The sequence below is a fragment of the Cibotium barometz genome, chromosome 27, assembly GCF_041138505.1.
Source record: "Cibotium barometz isolate CiBa-2024 chromosome 27, ASM4113850v1, whole genome shotgun sequence".
Taxonomy (NCBI): domain Eukaryota; kingdom Viridiplantae; phylum Streptophyta; class Polypodiopsida; order Cyatheales; family Cibotiaceae; genus Cibotium; species Cibotium barometz.
This window is the reverse complement of record NC_141072.1, coordinates 10,172,357-10,194,258: the sequence shown is the minus strand read 5'-3', so window position 1 is coordinate 10,194,258 and position 21,902 is coordinate 10,172,357. Positions and strand designations below refer to the sequence as shown.

Below are 21,902 nucleotides of genomic sequence, written 5' to 3'. Positions count from 1 at the left end.
CCTCCTCTGCACATGGGCCCACACAGTCTGTCTGCAAGCATCCCGAGCCTCAGTGGTGGCTCCGCTCAAAGCAGGTCTCTATAGAACTCAGTGGCAATGGCTCTGATCTCCTCGGGCTCAGTGGCTACCGATCCGTCCTGCCTCCTGAGCTGGCGAACTCCTGCTCGAGCATGGCGAGGTCCAGTGATCTCAAAAAACTCCCTAGTCACTCTATCACCAAGCTGCGTCCACTGAGAGGCCTGGGGACGATAGTAGAACTCATGTCTCTGCACCTCTGCCTCTCTAACCTCCTGGCGTGCCTGGCTCAGCTGGGACACCACCCTCTCACATGTAGGCTGCTGCTCCTGAAGGAGCTGAAGCGAAGCAAGGCTACGTCTCAACGGACGCTCCCGCTCACGTGTCTCTCCCAGCCGTGTCAAGGCTGCAACATGCAAAAAAGAGCTGAGCTTGATGAGTCCCTGGGCACACTGGCCTGCTGCATCCTGGTCAGAGCTCTGGCTATCATGCCATATCCTCTCAATGTCCTCAGCGAGACTAGGATCTGTAAGTACCCTCTCTGGGATCCTCAACTGCAAGCTGGTCTCCCGTGTCCTCTCCTCAAGTGTCAAAATAACTGGCGAATGGTCTGAAAAAGAGGTGCCAGCGAGAATGCCAACGGAGCCACCTCGCTCCCCTAACCTGTCGCCCACATAGAAGCGATCAATCCGTGATAGATTAGTCCCTCCCTGCCGGCGATCCGACCGAGAGAAACTAAGACTGTCCTGAGAGCGGGAGAAAGCCGCATGCTGCCATGCATCAATGATCCTCAGTGTCATGCAGAATCGCTCCCAAGCTGCAAGCTCCGTGCCGTGCACTGTAACATGACTGCCTCCCACCCTATCGGCCGGGTCCTCGAGCATGTTGAAGTCTCCCCCGACACACCAATGTGCAGCCTCTGGCAATGCATCCGTAACCTGGGTCACCAGGGACGGGGACGGACGGGGACGGACGGACGTCCCCCACGGCAAGTTTCTCACAGGGGACGGCGCAGGGACGGGGATGCCGGTCGGGGACGGCACTGTGCGGGGATGGCAGAGAGCCGTTGTTCGCCGTTTTTTACCGTTGCACCTGCCGTTTTTGGCCGTTGCGCTTCCCGTTTCTAGCCGTTTATGGCTGTTGCCTCTTTGAGGCTTGGCCCTCTCTCTCTCTCTTGCCCTTGAGACTTTCCTCTCTCTCTCTCTTGCCTATCTATATAAGAACAAGCCTCTACAAGGCTACAAGCACACACAAGTTTTCACCTCTCAAGGCTCAAGCTTTCAAGGCTCAAGCTTCTTCTCTCTTCCAACTTCCAAGTTCCAAGCCTCTAGGCTCTCACACAAGGCCCGCGGGCCGCCGCCCTACTATCTAGATTCTAGAATCTAGACTCTCTCTCTCTCTCTCTCTCTCTCTCTCACCTCTCCCTCAAGCCTCTTGAGTCTTGACTCTTCCAACTTCCAAGCCTCTAGGCTCTCTCTCTCATTCCTCAAGGCTCTCTCTCTCTCTCTCTCTCTCTCTCTCTCTCTCTCTCTCATTCCTCAAGGCTCAAGAGTCGAGCCATCTTCAACCATGGCATCCTCCTCACGTGCCAGGGCTTCTCGTAGAAGGACAACGGGATGGACATGGTGGGAGGAGGTTAACTACACCACATCCGTTCATGGAGGCGGTTCTCGGCCATGGGTATGCAAGCTTTGCCCGTACCGGCGAACGGATGGCGCCGACAAAGTGCGAGCCCACCTCTTGCATGAGAGTGGGCATGAGGTGAGGTTTTGCACGAATGTCACGCCCGAGAAGAGACGGGAGCTTCTTGACAAGCTTAGCGTCTACGAAGCGGTCGAAGCGACAAGAAGGACACCACGAGTGGCCGTGGATCCCACGACGATGGGGAGAGGAACTCAAGCCTCTACAATGGAGTCATGTGGTGGATCAGGATCATGCACACCATCACCTTCACCATCAAGTCGGAATGTTACTCCATCCACGACGCCGGCACCCTCCATCTCCACGGCCTCTCAATCATTACGTGGCCCACGGCGACAATCTACACTTGGGGAGAATTGGAACCCCAAGTTGAAGGAGGAGGTGGATATGGCGGTGGCCCGCTTCTTCTTCCACGACCACATTGCCTTTCAAGCGGCTAGGTAAGTGCAATCGATCATTGCCAATTCATCATTCATGTTTTCATCATCCTAGTCCCCTTCTCATTAGTAAATTACTTTCTTGAATAGGTCGGAATACTTCAAGGTCATGGTTAAGAAGATTGGGGAGTATGGCTCAACTTATACGCCCCCCTCATCCGAGAGCTTACGCACTACATTGCTCGAGAAGGAGAAGCGCATTGTAGAGCAAGCGGCCGACAACACAAAGCGGCAATGGGAGAGGAACGGAGTCTCCCTCATTGTGAATGGATGGAGTGACACCCGCAAGAGGAGTATTCACGGCATGGTTGCATATTCTCGCGGAGAGATGTACTTCATCTCATCTCATGATGCATCCGGCACTGGGAAGAGCATGGATGTGCTTGCGGCGGAGTGGGCTACCACCATGGAGATCGTTGGCCCCGAGCATGTAGTGGGCTTTGTTGCGGATGGGGAGCCTTCCAATAGGGCGGCGGGAGCTATTCTCCAAGGTATGTATGGACATGTCACGGTGTCCTTTCAACTTCTCTATCATGCGATCCATGGCCTCGTAGACCTTGCCTATGCATGGTTGCATAGCGTCTACGATCCTCAATAGGTGGACTATGGGCCTCACCATAGCATCTGTGGTCTTCACACGCTCCCACCAAGAGGCGTCATCCGCCCGTAGCCTACACTCTTGGCCAATGTTTGTATGGGACTCTTGCATGGCGACAAACTCGTCGCTAAGGAAAAGCCCCCTCAAAGCACCGCTACAATCCTTCAACCGGCCCAACATGAGAAAGTTGTAGGCAAACCGGGTGTCGGAATATTTGAGGAGAGAGAGACAGGACCTCGTGTTGAACTCATGCCGAAGTCTTTGGTGGTTGAGGACAAAGGAGACCATGGTGTTGGCCTCCTCAATGAGCGGGCTGATCCATGGTAATGCCCCGATGTCCTTGAGGAGGTTGTTTAGGCAATGAGCCATACATGAGCGGGATGGTCAGCCGGCCCGGGCTAAGGTTGCTTGGGCAGTTACTACTCTTCCGAGGGCCCAGGGGGGCTTGGGCATTGTAGATCCAACTGATCAGAGTAGAGCCTTGCTGGGGAAGCTTATTGTTCGGGGGCTGTTTCCAGGCGCTGAGCCTTGGAAGGAGCTTCTTTTTCAGCGGCTGCAGGCTAGAGCTCCCCCAGCAGGGGGCACTTGGGCACCAGACATACGGTGGATCTTCATAAAGATGAGGAGGACAGGCCTCAGTAGAGGATGGGAGGACAGATTTGCCTTGAGCAATCTGCGAGCATGGGAGCTTCTGAGACCGGGGCTTTCTCAGAGACCTCCTACTTGTGATGAGGAGCGGGCCAGACAGCCGCTCATCTGGAGCCCCGCAATACGCACAGAGCAGGGTCATATGCTGGGCTCTCGCCCTCGTCTAGCCTGGGGACCATTGGCGACAGGCCCAACACGCAGTTTTGGAGATTGGCAGGCCTTTTGCAGTCTCCCGGAGTAGATCCAGGCGGAGAGGCCGAGTCACTTCAGGGGGGCTGATTACGAGGGATGACATTCAGGGGGCACTCACTGAGGAGTGGTTCACGCCTTTCGAGCCAGCGGCCCCACGGTGGATGGGAGCCTTTACACAGTTGGAGGTCCTGATTGCTGTCAGAGCTTGCACTGAGGATGGCAAATGCCTCTACTATGAGATACAGGAGGAGGGCAGACTTCAGAGAGTGGAGGCGGAGTCGCCTTTGGTTGCAGAGTGCATCTTTCAGAGGATTCGGGTAGCGGCCGCCGCTTCTCGGAAGTGGCATAGTGATCCAGACCTTGCAGATGTGGACTCTGATTGGCGCATATGGCATATGTTGCGCGCTCCTTGGCCCGGCTCCAGTGGGAACCTGGCGAGTACGAGTGGCACGATCCTTATGCGTCCCCTGAGGCCACAGAGATCACCTTCTTCCAGTACACTGTTCGGTTGGGGAGGATTTTGACTGCAAGGAGGATGGTCTCTCCAGCTGCATCGGAGCATTGGCGGCTACAGGGCCTCTCACAAGAGTTCCTGGAGGATTTTTGGACCAGGCTCTGGGCTAGTCGACAGGCACGCAGGATCTCGACTTTCCAGTGGCTGGTTGCCCACAGGGGCTCTGCAGTTGGCACCTGGCTTGTCTACAGTGGCCTTCCGTCGGCCTGCGTCCGATGCGGCCACCCATTGGAGAGACAGAGACATTGCCTTCGGGACTGTCCACAGGCACAGCAAATTTGGCTGAGGATGCTGCGCATTTTGGCCCCCCTCTCTCCAGAGGGCATGTATACGTGGGGAGCCGCTGCATGGTCGACTTCGTCAAGGCCTGCTCTGGGATACGAGACAGCGCAGGACAGCCAGGCCATCAGATTCATTAGGGGCTAGCCTCGCCTTGTTCCTTCACCGCATTTCTCGTCCGCCAGCTGGACACAGGAGAGGGATCTACGATGGGAGCTCCTCAACAGCCTCACCATATGGTTCACCTGGAGAGCCCGTTGTTTTAGGGCTTTGAGGGGAGACTGGAGCCACCAGCAGAGACTGTTCGGGCTATCTGTCAGGAGTTGATTCACACCCTGCGAGGACAGTATGACCGCATCCGGGGCGACTTGGATCGAGCGATCTTGTGGCGCCAGGCCTTCCACACCACTTGGCGCAGCGGCCCGTTCTATATTCTACACGCGGGTACCCCCCGTTGGCACTACAGGCCACCTGTGTGGATCCCCCCTCCCCCCTAATTGTATGATATAGCCTCTCAGTTATTTGTACCTTTATTGTACTTTTTTGCACCTAGGGAGAGTCTCCCTAGCTGCCTTGATTAGATCTCTGTTCTGCCTTCTTATGAGCAGGAGAGGGTTTTTTTTTGTAGCCCAGTGGCGGTTTTTTTTATAACTAATGAAAGGATCTTTTCTCGGAAAAAAAAAAAGCAATCAAAGTCATAGCTTGGGCATCCCATCTCTTCTCCTCCTGTGTAGGAGAAGCACGTGTTGCAGCTCGCTAAGCAACACGGCCAAGTGTGTTGGGTGCTATGTCTATAGGAACCTTTCGCCACAAAAAGGTTTTGGACCATGAAACTCCATAGGGAGTAATTACTCCCATCCAGTTTGTCCTCTTGGGAGAAAACCCCAAATATATTAGTTGCAGTCCTCCCAGCCATAATGCTGAAATATCTTTGCTAAGAGATATGCAAACACTTGCAACCAAGTGTGCTGAAAAAACACTTAAAGGTAAAATCCCAACACATTGGATTGCTATGCCAGGCAATCACAAGTTCCTAAGCAAAATTTTTGCCCCAAATATAAAGCTGCAATAAGTGTTGGAGTGAGACGACATTTCAATGCAAATCCCTGCACATTCACCGCACAAATATCCAAACAAGGCTTGTAGAATGAAAAGCCCCAAATGTACATGCACCAATGGTGTCATGTAATTCACAAAAACTCCAAAACAGAAAATCTAAAAATACCTCTGAGATGCTGGAGAGGGGATGGAGCCCGACTGTCAGCGATGGCATGGGGAGATGCTGGAGAGGGGACGGGAGCCCGGCTATCACAGTAGAGAAGCAGCGACGGAAAGGGTGCAGGCCTAGAGCTAGACAGAGAGGCAACACCCACTCAAGAAGCTGGCCTAGTAGAGAAGCGACAAGAAGCTGGTCTGGCAGGAAGTGACGTTTTCACTCATTTTCTCTTGAGGAACAAGCTCTCTCTTAGTCTCTCCTCCTCAAGCCCTCCCTCAAGATTCCAATTAGTTTACAATCTCTCCGGTAAGTGCCCTAATCTCATTGTCTTCAGTTGTTTTGTGCATCTTCTTGCTTTTGATGTTGCCCCTGCATGTGGGCTTTGGGTAGGTAGTTCCTTCAAGACCATGCTCCTCTCCTTATTAGAGTCATGGCATAAGCATGGTCATGTTGATGCCCATGCTTATGACATGCAAACCTAACACCTAAACACTGGCACCCTTTCATAATCATGCACATAACCACCTTTAATTGTATGTGTGTAGACCATGGATTGCACACTAGACGACACACCCGCATATAGCCCAATGTCTCCATTTTGCATAAACCACATGAAATGTCCCCATTCAGTTTTATAATTTCATCTTGCAAATGAGCCACGAGTAAGGGCTATGGCTCAAGCCTACTTTGAGGGAGGTGCTGCCACTTCTGCACGACCAACACAGCCCACCACCACACAAGCCACACCGAGACGGACACTCCATGGCAAGTCACACAAACCCTGCCCACGACAACTCGCTCAACTAATCATAGACATAGACAAGACACGATCGCTCATTGGGTTGTTGCTATGGTGGTGGCTCCACCGATGCTTCTACCCCTCGGCGTGAGCGCCAACCCATTGCTAGTTGTGAGGAGACACCACACTCACACTCATCTTGCCGTGTCAACACAAACCCCTATACCCCAATTGGGCTTGTTCCCAATACCAAGTAGTGGAGGAAAATGTGGTCCTCAACGATGCTGGCAACAAGATGAAGACTCGAATCCGTGAGTTATGACCCCATTACTGCAATTGACGCTTCAAGTCTGACGGAGAAGGCGCCCTGGAAGGGAAGCGACGAGAGACCCAGTAATACAGCGAACGGACGACAAAGATGCTGGCGGGTAAACGGGCAACACCAAACACCCCGCCCCCACCCCCCCCCCCCAAGGGCAGGCGGGGGGGGGGGGCTAAGTGGAGTAGCCGCGGGCGTTAGCCAGCAGCACGAGTGCGGGGCTTTCCAATCCGTGAGTTATGACCCCATTACTGCAATTGACGCTTCAAGCCTGACAGAGAAGGCGCCCTGGAAGGGAAGAGACGAGAGACCCCAGTACTACAGCGAACGGACGACAAAGATGCTGGCGGGTATACAGGCAACCACGCCCGCCCCCCCCCCCCCCCCCCCCCCCCCCAAGCCAGGCAGGCGGGGGTGGCTAAGTGGAATAGCAGCAGGCGTTAGCCCGGCAGCACGAGTGCGGGCTTTCCACCACCGCCAGTGGCTCTGCCCGTGTGACCAACAAACTTCGGGCAAGAGGGTTCCCGCACTCTAGTTAGGTCCGTCGCTGTCGCTTCACACGATACCCCTGCCACCTTAGCACATGTCTGGTCGGGTCTTGATCAGCACTGGCTGGCGATGGCGAACCCGAGCTCAGACAAGAAACTGCATGGACAAACGTGACAGGCAGCTGACAAGCATGACAGGAGATTAGGGCTTAGGGTAGGACTCTGATACCACTATTGACCCAAGGGAGCTAGAGCTACACACAGAAGCAAGCATGTACACAAAGATCACAGAGATGGTGATGGAAAGAGATGCAAAGCTGTAGAGTACATTGGAATGGTGCAGAGCTGAGAAGTCAACCCACATCTAATAGCAAAATACAACAAGAAAGAAAAGGTGGTTGTCTTAAACACCATGTGTGCTAGAGGGAAAAACCCTAAGGGAAAAAGTGCCCATAGTTATGCCCTGTTCACATGTGGCACTACAACCATGTAATATATGCCAATAGACATGGTGAACCAAATTATGGAGTCGATTGTCAGATGTAGTTTGAGTTTCCCTTGTTTATTTTCAAGACTAAAAAGTCTTCGACTTGGGAGGGTTGCCAACATGGGTTTCCCAATTTTCTTTCTTAGACATTTTTTGTTCCAAGAGTGGAAACGTTTGAGGAGAAGTATGTTACGTACCTAGTTGACTGTTTGGTTCCAACCACACAAATGCAAGCTTCAGGGAGATTTTGTCCAATAGGCGAGAAGGCCAGCTGCTCAGGATGGCCAAATGGGAGCAGCCAGGAGCAGGACAGCAGGGCATAGTAGACCTACTGGTATCATGAATGTGTTAACATAGAAAGAATCACAGTGGAAGACTTACGCACACGCACACATAAGAATCTTACTCCAATCTTGTGTAAATCCAAACTCACTTATACAGAGAATGTACAGTGACCGTCTGGAAGTACAAAATGATCAACAAACAGAGAGAAGTGCCCAAGTGGATGGAGATCGCTGATGCAACACAATCGTTGGCTGTCCCCCTGCAGATCCTTACCTTCAGTTGCACACTTGACACTGCTCTTCACTGCTGGACTGCTGATGAAAACTGAATGCTTGATAATGGAGGGGCCTGCTCTATTTATAGGGCACTTTATGGTCCTTCATGCAGGTCAGCTGCTCGACCTGCTACCCAACTGCTGCCTGACCTGCACATGTGCTGCCCAACCAGCTCTTATGCTGTGCACCGCCTGCCACATGGCTGCCCGGCTTGTCCTGCATGTCTGGCTGGGGTGGACTGGTCAGCATCCTATCTGACCACACAGAAATGCATCACACGAGGACCGGTGCTGGGCAGACAACCTGGCCATTATGGGCACCCCCTGTCTAAGACATCCAGAAAGAGAGATGCTGCTTACCTCAACAAACAGAAGCTGAAACACAATATCAGAATGTACATTCTCTAGCTTTAGCATGTTGAGAAAAATCAAGTGCACACCTGTCAAAGACCACTCATTAAAAGAAGGGTGGATCAAAATTTAACATTCAAAATGAAAGTGTAGACTACCCTTCAAATTTAAGGCCAAGACTGAGGTATTTGCAAAGGCATGTCACATGCTATAAGATTACAATTGGTCGTATTAGAGTCTGCCCACATCCTTTGAGATTAGAGGTACTGTAAGTTGTACTTGACCTCAAATATACAAAAAATGCTCTCAAAAATCAGTAGACCCAATCAATATTGCAACACACAAGTGCTTTGTTGAAAAAGCATGAGAACAATCTATGAGATGCCTGTAAAAAGCTAAATCATACTCACAGCTTTATGCATTTGCATGTCCGTCTCCTGAATATCACTTCCAGTAGAGTACCAGCCCAAGATGTCATATTTTGGAAAGACCTTCTTGTCTGCAGACAAACAAATCAAAGCCGTTAAGACCTGTAAATTCAAAGAAAGATCCTTCATTACAAAAGCTCATTCAGGGAACCACAGATTCCTTGTCCTTGCTGTTACATGTGTGAAATCAATCATATGCACACTCAAACTTTTAAACTGCATAAAACAGATAATATATTAAAAAAACAAGTGGGGGGCTGATGGTTTAGGCAGCAAATCCCTTTTTAGCTGGCCAACCCCCACTTGAAACCCACATCAGTAACCCTTAAATGTATGCAGATCCACAAGTGTGAAATGGCCCTTGGTCACACTATGCACTCTAACTGGCAGGCGCCATTGGTGCACACAACCAACCAGCATGTTGTCTGCATCTCTGTTGGGTCCTTTGAAAACCCCTATGCTGAAAATGGTGAACCAGGCGGAGTTCCTTGAGTGCAACATTTCAACAGGCCTTCACCCTAAAACACTTCAAACTGCTGGCCATGTACTCAAGCTTCTAGTTATCACCATCCAGTGTGAATGGAATTGTCAGCTCTGTGCCCTCTCCATCTACCATTATTCATGTATATAAGTTTCTGTCATAGGTGGAGATGAGCATACCATTAGGTCTGGGACTTTGGGCTCCATGATGGGAGTGTTGGCATGCCTCCAAGTCCAAAGGTGCTCCAACATTTGTGTGGAAGCCCCGAATATTTTCTCTCGTTCTACTTAGCAGATTTTTCTAATACTCAAAAAGCTGCTTGAAAATACATTTAAGTGCTCTCCTGCCCATGGAAACAAACAATAGGTGTTTTTTGGGTTAGAAACTTGTGAAACGTTTCTACCCCAAAGCGTTTCTGAAACCTCATGAACCCCCCCCCCCCCCCCACCCCCCCCCCCAAAAAAAGGCCAAATTTTTCAGGCCACGTGTTCTTGCCTTTTTCCCCCTTTTCCCTTCGCACGTTTCATGCATCTTGTGTTGCCCAAATGTAGTCATTTCAAGCATGTTTTGGCCCGTTTGCAGCCCATAGCCCATCTCCTCTCCTGCCTTCTTCTTCCTCTTTTCCCTTGTTCCTCTTTTACTACTCCTAGCTCTCTCTTCTTACCCTCTCTCTCTCTCTCTCTCTCTCTCTCTCTCTCTCTCTCTCTCAGCGGAGCTCAGTTCATTTGCAGAGAGCCAGGGATGCAGAGCCTCAGGACAGGCTGGCTTCCGGAGGAGCTGCTCTACCCTTGACCACATCTTCACCCTCCGTGCCATCATCGAGGAGGGTAGAGCATGACACCAGAGGATTTACTGCTGCTTTGTGGATTTCCACAAAGCTTTTGATACTGTACCCCAAGCCCGCCTCTTACACCGTCTACATGAAATTGGAGTCCCATCTGACGTGGTTTGGAGCATCATCGCCCTCCATGAGTCCGTCACTGGATGAGTGAGAGCCCCAGGAGGTACATCACAGGAGATTTCCAGCACTATTGGGGTGAAAGAGGGCTGCCCTTCACCCACTCTTTTCGGCCTCTACATTGATGAGATCTCAAGCTTCATTGATGGATTAGGCGGGGCTGGTCCTACACTGGCAGGCATATTGATCCCCATACTACTTTATGCAGATGACATCGTCCTCCTCTCAGACTCAGCCGAAGGGCTTCAGAGACAGTTGGATGCCTTACATGACTTTTGCACTCAGCGGGACCTCTCTGTTAACCTTGGTAAAACCAAGGTAATGGTCTTCAATACCTCTCGCCCCGTCACATCCAGATCGAGCTTCACATATAGAGGGCATCCTGTGGAGATTGTCTCGTCCTATGTCTACCTTGGTGTCACTTTCAGTGGCCCACGCTTTACCATGCTTCCCGCAACACATGCCAGAGTGACGCAGGGATATGCAGCTTTGAGCTTACTTGAGCGGCAATGCTTCCAGGCACATTTCCAGAAGCCCAGGACGAAGGGTTGGCTTTTTGACACCCTCGTCACACCAGCCTTGATGTATGGAGCAGCTTTCTGGGGGCCAGATTTATCCGATGAGGATTGGCAGCGAGTTGAGAGGCCCCAGGTCATGATGTTCTCCCATATGATCCACAACAAACCATCAGTCCCACACCAGATTATCCGGGCAAAGTTTGGTGCAGCCCCAATGGTAGTGGAGGCCCTCTTCCAGACAGTCGCATACCTCCATCACATCAATCACATGGATCCCCACAGGTACTCGAGGCTTGCCCTGGAGTCCTCCAGACAGCTAGCACTTGAGGGGCACTTTGGAGTATGGTATGCACTAGTTTCCACTTGGTTCTCAGTATATGGGCTCTGCATGGACCGGCTACCCCCCCCTTCAGCACAGTTTGGACTCCCCTTTTTTCCGGCTGTCTCACGAGGACACCAAAAGGGTTATCTGGTCAGATCTTCTTAGCCTCTACACACATTGCACATGGATCACACCCCCGGAGCTCCCCACGAAGATGCACTTTTACAGAGATCACTTCCTCACACTCACTGAGGATGGATTCAACCAGCAACCGGGCTACTTGAGTGTTCACATGTCCCATGCCATGCGGATTGCGATTGGCCAGATACGGGTTTCTTCCCACCGCCTCAGAGTGGAGATAGGTAGAGCTGAGCGCATCTTCAGAGCCGGGAAGCTCGTACAAACACCCAGAGAGGAGAGGATTTGCCGACTATGCCACATAGAGGTTGAGACGAAGGAGCATTACATATGCCCCTGCCCAGTATAATATAAGATCTGCGGGAGGTTTCATTGTCTATTTCGTGAGGGATTCGGTCCACTCTCCAAGATCATTGACTTCCACGACCAGCGTTGCCTGGGCCTCTTCCTGCTTGAGCTCCGCAAACACAGGGACACCTTGAGACACAGGCCCCAGCCACCCCGCCCCCTCCCTTGGTAGCCAACCATCACCAGTTTCTTCCGGACCTAGGAGGTGGAGGATACCGACATAGTGGATCTTGTGGACCCTCCACGAGCTGCTCTGGACCTACCTCGCCCAAGAGGAGTTACCTCGGACCGAGCATCTGCACTCCAGCGTGCCCGACGCCCTCGACCCCCCCATCGGCCACGATCACCTCATCAGCTCCAGATTCAGGACATGCTTCGCCGCCATCGAGCTACCTTTCCACGTGGCATAGCTAAGGGAGACCTTTCAGCCATACTCGTCAGCCCCATGCTTGACATTTTGGAGAGTGGTATACCATCTACTTGGAGCTGATGTTGCTCCAATATTTTTACGTTCTTAGTATTCCATGACGAGTTTCCATGGACAGTTTTGTATCACCCCAGTGAGATAGCTATATTTATGTTTTCTTTCTGTTTTATTTTCCATTCCATGATGAGATATGCCATGGACATCATTGTATCACTTTGGTCTCATAGGCCCATTGGGTCTTTAGTAGACGCTTAATCTCTCTCTCTCTCTCTCTCTCTCTCTCTCTCTCTCTCTCTCTCCATGTGCATGAAACCACTCAACTACCTCAGAGTACCATGCATGTGAGTAGAGCCCACTCATCGGAATCCTCTAATACGACATCAGAGCCCACCCGTACCTACCCTACAGCTCCACGTCCCAGAGGAGTTCTTAGTGAGAGAGCTTGATCCATTCTGCGAGCCAAACGTCCCCGACCCAAAGCATCATAACCCTCCACCACATAGAGACGGATTCATGAGGTTCTCCGCTGACATGACACTACGCTCCCATCACAGAGGCCGGACATTCACTCCACCATCAAATCGGTTATGGCTGAGGCGGGTATCATCATTAGCTGATCACAGCATATCTCACACTACACAGGATCATCTGTTGATCACGTGTATTGTCATATGTTTTCATTTTACTTTTTCTTTCAGTTTTCCATGGCTCAGTATATCCATGGTACCATTGTATTACTTTTGGTCTCATAGGCCCTTGGGGTCTTCCGTAGACGTTAATATAACTTTTGGTCTCATAGTCATTTTGGCCTTTTGAAGACATTACTACAACTTTCTTTCTTCTTTCTCTCTCTGTCTTTTTTTTCCATTCTATGATGAGATATGCCATGGACATCATTGTATCACTTTGGTCTCATAGGCCTACTGGGTCTTTAGTAGACGCTTAATATATCTTTCTTTCTACAAGAGTCATGGACTAGCCATCTCATGGAGGCATTGTTTCTAAGTGAAGAAATCAGAACTGAGTACATGGATATGAATACTGTTAGTCTACCATAGTCAGACACTGACATGGGTAGTTGGACTGCAGTAGGAACTGGTGTAAAAACCAAGAAATTGGTGTCAAAACCAAGGAACTGTTTGTGCAGTCATTTGCTCATTTGATTTATGCTTGTGAGCATATCTATGTATGTGAACCAAGGGTCGGGGATGCCCGATTGAGAACCCAAGGACGACCATGTGTGCACGTGTTACGACCCTGTGTTTTTCCCTTTGGACAACAAGCAAGTGGGCACGGGCACGGGCACGGGATGGATAGTGTGGTCAGGCATCAGTTTAATATAAAAAGGAAACCCATATTTGGTGGCCAGCCCAAGTGTGAAAGGAGACAAAAGGGATTTTTAAAGTTATAAGGTTTAATAACCTTGGATGACTTAAAAATAATATTATTATTGGAGGCATGCGTTTTGTTATTTTGCTTTTGGCGTTTTTGAGAAAGCAAATCGGATCTTTATAAAAAGGTGAAGGTGGCGCATGGAGAAGCATGCATCTCCTTGAGCGAGAACTGGCACGTGGTATGTACGGGCGCTGCTGCGCGTACCACAGGCGGCTGTGCTACCAGGCTGCTGCTGCGTACGTGTGCTACCAGGCAGCGGTTCGGGTGACCAGGCGGCTACCAGGCTGAGACGCAAGGGCTCCAGGCGGTGGTGTTACTGCTGCTGCTGCTGCGTATGGACTACAACCGGGCAACCAGACAGGCAACCAGCAACGGGCAGCTAGGCAGGCGTCACGCAGGAGTTTATCTGCTGCAGCTAGGCAGGCGTCAGGCGGCAGGAGTTTATCTACTGCTAGTCGGGCAGCCGGGTGGGTTTCAAAGGGGAGCCATATCCACAGCAACAAAGTACACCGCAACAAAAAACAAATCTCAGCACTCCAAGACTTCTCTCGAGCACTTTCCAATGGTGCAAGGCACGAGGACCAAACAGCCCCCTCTCAAATCTGCTAGAGAAAGGAGCTGACCGGCAACAAAACAGTCCCACCAAAACTCACCGGAAACACCCAACCGGAGGGAGGGGAAGCCGGGAAGAAGAGGAACTGTCAAGGCCACTTGTCAGACTGCACCACACATGAATAGACCACCTCCAGAAGCTGTCCTGACTGTAAATACAGCCCCTACACCACCAGCCACTGCAGAAAAGGCTTAGAAAAAGCAAACACAGCCACCTTGGACTTGCACCTTGTCGCCTTGCAGGGATTGCACGGGGCAAGAGCACCACCAAGAGAAAAATGCTAATGTGAAGAGGCAATCAGAGAAGAAAACGCAGGCTAAGCAAAAAACTATAAGCCACCTACTATTTCCAGAAAGCAGGAGAGAGGAGGGGATCAAAACGCAGATGATGGCAGCTGGGACCTAGACGTCTAATACCATGTTGGAGTATGCACAGGGCGGAAGCAAAGACAAAAGAAAGAGAGAGAGAAAAGGGGAGAGAGCAATTGTTGACAAGATCACCTTATCAATTAGCAAGAGGCTTACAACGGCAATAGCCAGCAAATGAGTGTTACAATGTGCTTGGGATTGGATTGTACAAGAGTGTTGAGAGGAGGCCTTTATATAAGGAGGCCAAGAGCTGGCTGACTGCACATGAACTAGCCGACAGCAGCCCACGACTCACAAACACAATAAAAATACATATGCACCCAATAAAAGGCCATGTTCCCACACTAAAGAGATGCACATATTTCTAACATGGGGGCTACTGCCAAAGGTAGGTGAGGAAGCCAACAGAAGGCCAAGTGAAGGAGATTATTTCAAGCTTGTTGAGCTAAGGCCGAAATCGGTGGCAACAGAGGCAGATAGATTCATCCACGGAAAGGAAACAGTCGGCCAGTGCAAAAGCATTGAAATGCCTTCATGTAGTGGGTGGAGACGAAAGGTAGTGGCGATGTGGGGATTTCTCAGAGCAAGAGATAGTAATGAAATAAGATGTAGAGATGTACAGTACAGGGGCTAGGTAGGGAGGGGGTGGAAGCCAGCACGGCAATGGTGGTGGCAAAGAGCTCGACGGGTGGAATGCTAGTGATGCAAGTGTCGGAACGGCGATGGAGAACCGAACTTTCCGGTGGACCAATGAGGTGAGCGATGAAAGCTGAAGTCAATAGCATCGTCAGAAAGTTGGGGTGATGAGGGCGGCACAAAGGGAGGCATCCATTAGCACGCAAAGCCAGGATGGAGGTGACACCTGTCAAGCCCAAGGTGACGAGTTCGGCTTGACTCAATAAAGTGGGAAGGTCGGGAAGGTGGAACTGAAACAGGGTTGGAAGCTGATCGTGTCCGGTGCAGTGGATGAAAGAAAGTGAAGCAAATAGAAAACACAGATGTAGGCCGAGGTACTAGACCTGTAAATGCTGGAAACTAATGTTTATTGCTGAAAACTGAGCATGAGGGAAGCCCGTAGGTGCAGTACAATGGTAAGAAGCAATAGCACCTGCTAATGACCTCAACCAAATGCTAAAAAATGAGATGGAATTGGGGAAAATGGATTCAGCCCTTATATATTCCCCCAGGATGCTAGTCGGCCAGCTGTAGTAGCAGGTTGACAACAAGACAATAGCATAAAATGCTACAAAAATGTAAAAATACCCAAAAAAAAATGGTAGAAAAATGTTGAATAATCTTTGCTAAGATATGTCAATGTAGGGCCTCATAAATGGCCAATACAAGCATGAAAAAGATGATGTAGACCCTCTGGAGATGATATAATCCAACACGGTCCGATACGAACACGCTGAAGTAACACCTTCATAGTAGCTCTCGGAAGTGGTTTGGTGAAGAGATCAGCCACATTGTCCGTGGTAGAACAGTAGGCCAGTCGAAGAAGGCCCAACTCGATCCAGTCGTGTACAAAATGATAATGCACTTCAATATGCTTGAATCGTCCCCGTATCACAAGATTCTGTGCTAGAGCAATAGCACTCTGAGAATCCAAGAAAATAGTAACTAGGGAAGTGTCGGCATAGCACAAATGCTCCAGAATCTGATGAATCCAAAGTGCCTCAGTGGAGGAGAGAAGGTAGGATTTATACTCAGCCTCGATGGAAGAAGCAAGAACAGTCCTCTGCTTTTGAGACTTCCAAGAAACCAATCCAGTACCAAGCATGAAGCAATATCCAGATGTAGACCTCCGAGTATCAATGCAGCCTGCCCAATCAGAATCTGTGAAGCCAACCAAATCAGCACCACTCGAGTAGGTGATGCCATAATCTGAAGTACCTCGAAGATAACGAAGAACTCTCAAAGATGCCTGCCAATGAGACCTTCGAGTGGCTGATGAGAACTGGCTGAGAACACTCATAGCATAGGAGATGTCTGGACGGGTGTTGGCAAGGTAAAGCAATGAGCCAACAATCTGCCGGTACTCTGTGGAATCCACCAAGGGTGTATCATCCTCCTTGGATAACTTGGCATTGGGATCCATGGGACAAGAGAGAGGTGTACAATCTGACAACCCATAAAGTGTCAACAGCTTCCTCACATACTTCTGCTAAGAAATGAAGATACAGTCATCTTTCTGCCAAACCTCCAGCCCTAGAAAATAATGTAGAAGGCCAAGATCAATCATCTCAAATGTCTCTAAAAGCTTGGATTGAACCTGTGTGACCAACCCAATATCTGAGCCAGAAAGAATGAGGTCATCAACATACAAAACAATGACACAAATATCTCCATCAGAAAGAAGTACATAGAGATTGCTGTTAGCATATGCTCTCTCAAAGCCAAGAGATAACAAGAAGGCATCAATCTTCTGATACCAGGCACGAGGTGCTTGTTTGAGACCATAAAGAGCCTTCTACAGAAGATAAACATGGGTGTCCTGTCCCTGAATCACAAAACCAAGGGGCTGCTCAACATAAACGTCCTCCTCTAAATCTCCATTCAGAAAAGCGGATTTGACATCCATCTGGAACACGGGCCATCGGAAGTGTGTAGCCAGAGCCAAAACAATCCTGATGGTGGTATACCTGGCTGTAGGAGCAAATGTCTCATCAAAGTCTTCACCTGCCTTCTGAGCATATCCTCGTGCAACAAGGCGGGCTTTGTACTTGTCCAAAGTACCATCTGCATGAAACTTGACTTTGAAAATCCATTTCACACCAATAACACGACGATGTAAAGGTCGTGGTACCAAAGACCAAGTGTTATTCCTCTCAATAGAGGCCATCTCTGCTTCCATGGCTTGCCGCCATTGTGGCTATGAGAGAGCCTCCTCTGGACTCTCAGGCTCATCAATCTCTTGGAGAGAACTCATAAGAGCATAATTCACTGTGTGATGAGATGTGGAAGCCCGAGATGAACGGCGAGGTCCAGGGGTGGTGGTAGAGATCTGGCTATGGAGCTGTGCATCAATGAGACCAGAATCTCTAGAGAGTTGCTGAACCCACCGAGGTGTGAGGGCAAGGACCAGATATACGAGAGATCAGAGTAAAACCTATAAAAAGGTGAGTGCAGATATGTACAAGAGCCCTCATATGAGAGGTGACTCTGAGCAAAAAGAAGACCAGTGCAGAAGCAGAGAAGGACGTTGGAGCTAAAGCACGGTCGATGACGAAGGCTCGCGTCAATATGAGGCAAAGCACTCCGAGGTGATAGTGGCAGCGGAAAAAAGGTAACGTCGATGACGAGGATGGTGGTGCAGTCTCTAATGACACGGGTGCTACGTACCTGAAGCAGAGAGGGCTGCCATCCCGAGTGGTGCAAGCTCTGGTGACACGGTGCTGCGTACCTGAAGGAGAGAGGGCTCCGTCCCGAAGTAGCAGAGAGGGCTGCTGTCCCGATGTGGCAGAGAGGGCTGCTGTCCCGATGTAGCAGAGAGGGATGCGTCCCGAAGTAGGGCTGATGTTAGCCTAGATGTAAGTGCTGAAGATAGGCTGAAGTGAGGCTGATGTCAGCCCAGATATAAAGGTTGAGGTGGTGCCTGATGTAAACGCAGATGTAAGCCTGAGGACAAGCTAATGTAAGCGATGTAAGGCTCAGATGATAAGCGCTGATGTACACCTGATGTAAACGCAGATGTAAAACGAAGGACACTTTGATGACAAGTGCTGATATGAGCTGCAGCAAAACGCAGGTGTCTGCTGGAGCAAAACGCAGGTGTGAGCTGATGTATAAACGTTGAGCCATGAGTAGAGCGTGTCACAAACTTCTTCATAGGTTTTCTATTGATCATGTGTGGCATATGAAGCCTGACATGACATACATGTATGGCTGGTGGAGCCTGACATGGTGTGTCTGTATGGCATATGGAGCCTAACATGATAGTACATGTGCGGCTTGTGGGGCCTAAAATGGTGTACATGTATGGCTCATGGAGCCTAACATGATGTGATTCCCTAGGACTAGCTATCCGGGAGATCGTTCTGGAAGGTTCCGGAAGGATCATGAGCCCTGGACATTTTAACTGATACAACTCCGCAGATGGGTGTTTCTTCCGGTCTGGTTGCACTCATGTGTGTGCATGACTTTGATTTTATATTTGGATAACTTGTTTTGTTTGCTTGGACAATGCCTGAGATTATTGCCTACGTTGTCCATGGGTCGAGGACGCCTGGGCAATCTGTGGACATGTATGTGCACACCTATTTGGGGCTGACAAGTGGTCTACATGTGTTTTGCAAGTGGTAAGTGTCCCCAAAAACCCAATTCACAGCTTTATGATTTCACATACTAATAATTATGGATGCAGGTCCACACTCCCTTATAAGTGACCGGACAAATTATAAGTTATTCACATTGGGCAACAAATTATAAGTTATTCACATTGGGCAGGACCAATTTAATACACGTGGCGGCCAATAGATGGGCACTGGACAAGATTTGGACCAATCTATTGTAGGCGCCCCTTCTGGACCAAAAAAGCACACGATGTAATGCACATGCACCATGTGAATTGGACAATCAGCCCATCTTTGGCTAATTCAAAAACAGGCCCCAAGTGGAAATGTCCATCCGGTGACATGGACCTTCAAAATTAACCCCAAGACTTCACCACAGATCATATATGAAGACAATAGGTGCATCCCTTCAAGGTTGAGCAGAAGTTGGGCAAAAACAAAAAGGAAGAACCCACTTACATACAAAACTAAACAATCCTTCGAGATTAACCCTTATTAAACCCTAAAATTCCAAAACACTTATCCACTCTTTCACTCCAAAACCCTAAATCATCAACAAAAGTTATGCATTTCTTCAAGCTGAATACACCTAGAACCCTGAGATTCCACCACATTCCCTCATGACAAAACCCTAAAGTGCAACAAGCTTTGCATTACTTCGAGATGAAACCCTGAGATTTAAACACGTTCCTTCAAAAATGAAACCTGGATATTACACACAAGCTTCCAACAAACCTTGGCATTCCAACCCATACTTTGCACGAAACCCTTTAGAATCGAAAAAAAGAATTTAAAAAAACTTACAAAGATTGAGCAGAGAAAGACACTTACATTGCTCTTGTTTCTTGAACAAGAATTCGCGGTCAATGCAGTCTGCGGAGCCATCAGAAAGCTTGGTTTCGAAGCTGGTGAAGATTTCGACGGTGCGACCCGTCTGCACGCCGAGGAGGCAGCCGAACACTCTAGGAGGGAGCTTGTTGGATGCGTCCTCTTGCGCCTTGATACGCGTATGGTGATCGGAGACGTTGACGATCACCAGCGGATGGAGCTTGAACGTGAGCCCGCTGCTGGAGGCCATGGCGAAGTCTCAGAATTAGGCTTGGTCTAGGCTGAGGGTTGCTAAATTTCTGCACAGTCAAGCTAGATCGTTTTCATGGAAGCATTAAATCATTAATGTCGGCCTTAAATAGCAGTTTTTTTAGTAGCAAATCGTCGTTTTGCATGATTCTCTGCCCCTTTTTAACGTACACGTGCTCCCTCTCTCTCTCTCTCTACTTAGCAGTAACTAACTCTCATGATGATGATGTTTTGTTGTTCAGCCATGGGCACTTCGAAGTTCAAATAGACCTAAACTCTCTTTTTTGGTTTTTGGGTGCCATTTTGTTTTACCCTATCGTTCTTTTTTTTGGACCAATAATATTTATTTATGTTCTTTTTTTGGACCAATAATATTTATTTATATTAACTGTTCAAACCAGACTTTACCCTATCGTTCTTATTTCACCTTGTTAGAGGATGCCCTTTAGTGGTTTCACACTAGGTGCCAAAATAGCCAACAATGGTTTTGTGTGACTAGCCATACATGTGAAATTTGAAAACCGTCAATTGTCGGATCAGTCTCAAGAGAGGGAGCAACTAGGGTTGCTACAGTTAGGGTTTGGTCTTCTTCTCTTCCAATTAGCTCGCCGTGTTGGTTCCTCCAAGGGAGGAGGATGTGACCCTTAAGGGGGAGGTACCCCATGGTCGTGCGGAAGCCTTTGGTCGCACGCCCCACAGATTGAATATGGACCAGAACGCAGTACAAGCCTTGAACATCAACACAGAGCATGGCATGTCACTCAAGGACCTGGTGGGTCACCTCGGCACATGGGGGCAGGGGGGACAAGGGTGCTATGACTTCCTCCCTGAAGGCCTATAGCCTTTTTTAAGTGGTGGATAGCAACCCAAGGCCATTAACTCTCAACATGGACCCTCTCAAGAAAGGGGAGAAAAAGAAACACAATTTTTGGAGGCAGACCAAAAAAGAGCACTTAGAGATCTGCTCTACCAGAGACAAAGACTTGGAGAAAACGAGGCTGTCAAAGTGAGTGGAGGTGGACAAGGCTAAGAGTCTCCTACAAAACAGCTCGAGGGAAACGACTTCAAGGTAACTCCCTCATAGTTAATCTTCTCGAAAATGTCATAAGGGACATAGTGTTGGATTACCATAGTAGGGCAGTTATAGGACAAGTGTTTGTCCCTAGACCCCCTGCAGAAATCCTTAAAGCATAGTTTCGAAGAGAGTGAACCCCAAGGGGTCTTAAGCTGGCTACCACACAATACTTACCTAAACAATTTCTTCATCTTCCTCTTTAAGGAAGCGAAGATGGCTTTAGAGGCCCTCACTGTTGGAGTGGATGATAAAAAAACTCCCCCCTCATTCTGTTCAAGTGGTTTCCAAAGTTTTCTCGAATGGATTCAAAACCTAGCAAAATGCTTGTGTCCCTAATCTGCCCTTCCACTTATACCCCCTAACGCAAAGATTAATTTCCCCTCTTGGCAAAGTGCTAGGGCAAAGGCCCTCCCTATAGCTCAACCCTCGATGGCACCCTCAGATTCTGGCTGAAATTGACCTCAAGATGGAATTCCCGGAGTCCCTAATCATCAATGTAGGAGAAGGTGTCTCCATCACTCAAGTGGTTTTATACAAAAACCTTCCCAACTCATGTTTTCACCGTGGCACTCATGGCCACTGCATCAAGAATTGCCCCATTGAATTTTCCTCCACCCCTAACTCCCTACCTAAAGAAACCCCTAGGACCTCAAAGGCACAGGAGGATGGTTTTACTACTGTAGACAAGAGAGGTAAACCCCAACCTAAGCCAAAGCCTAAACCTTCAGTCCAATCTCTAAACAAATTTGCAGCATGCCACAAACCCTCTTCAGGATGTGATCCTTAGCTCATCAGAGGAGGACTCAAGTGATTCTGATGATGAAGAAACTGTAAACGACTCTCAAGCCAAGCCTTCTCTAGATGAAGAAGTAGCCCGAATGGATGTTATGGAAGATATCGAAAAGGGAAAATCTCCCCA

The 21,902-nt window shown here is 49.3% G+C and overlaps 1 protein-coding gene across 1 annotated transcript in view; it reads right to left on the bottom strand.

Moving 5' to 3' along the window:
- LOC147623064 (COP9 signalosome complex subunit 6-like) overlaps nt 1-20,037 on the bottom strand; it is a 42,929-nt gene extending 22,892 nt beyond the window's left edge. The window contains exons 1-2 of the mRNA XM_086821103.1: nt 19,663-20,037; nt 8,954-9,042 (exon numbers count right to left, since the gene is read on the bottom strand). Of these exons, the coding sequence (XP_086677229.1) occupies nt 8,954-9,042; nt 19,663-19,909 (336 nt within the window). The 5' untranslated portion in view covers nt 19,910-20,037. The remainder of the gene's footprint in view (nt 1-8,953; nt 9,043-19,662) is intronic.
- Between the last annotated feature and the right edge of the window lie 1,865 nt (nt 20,038-21,902).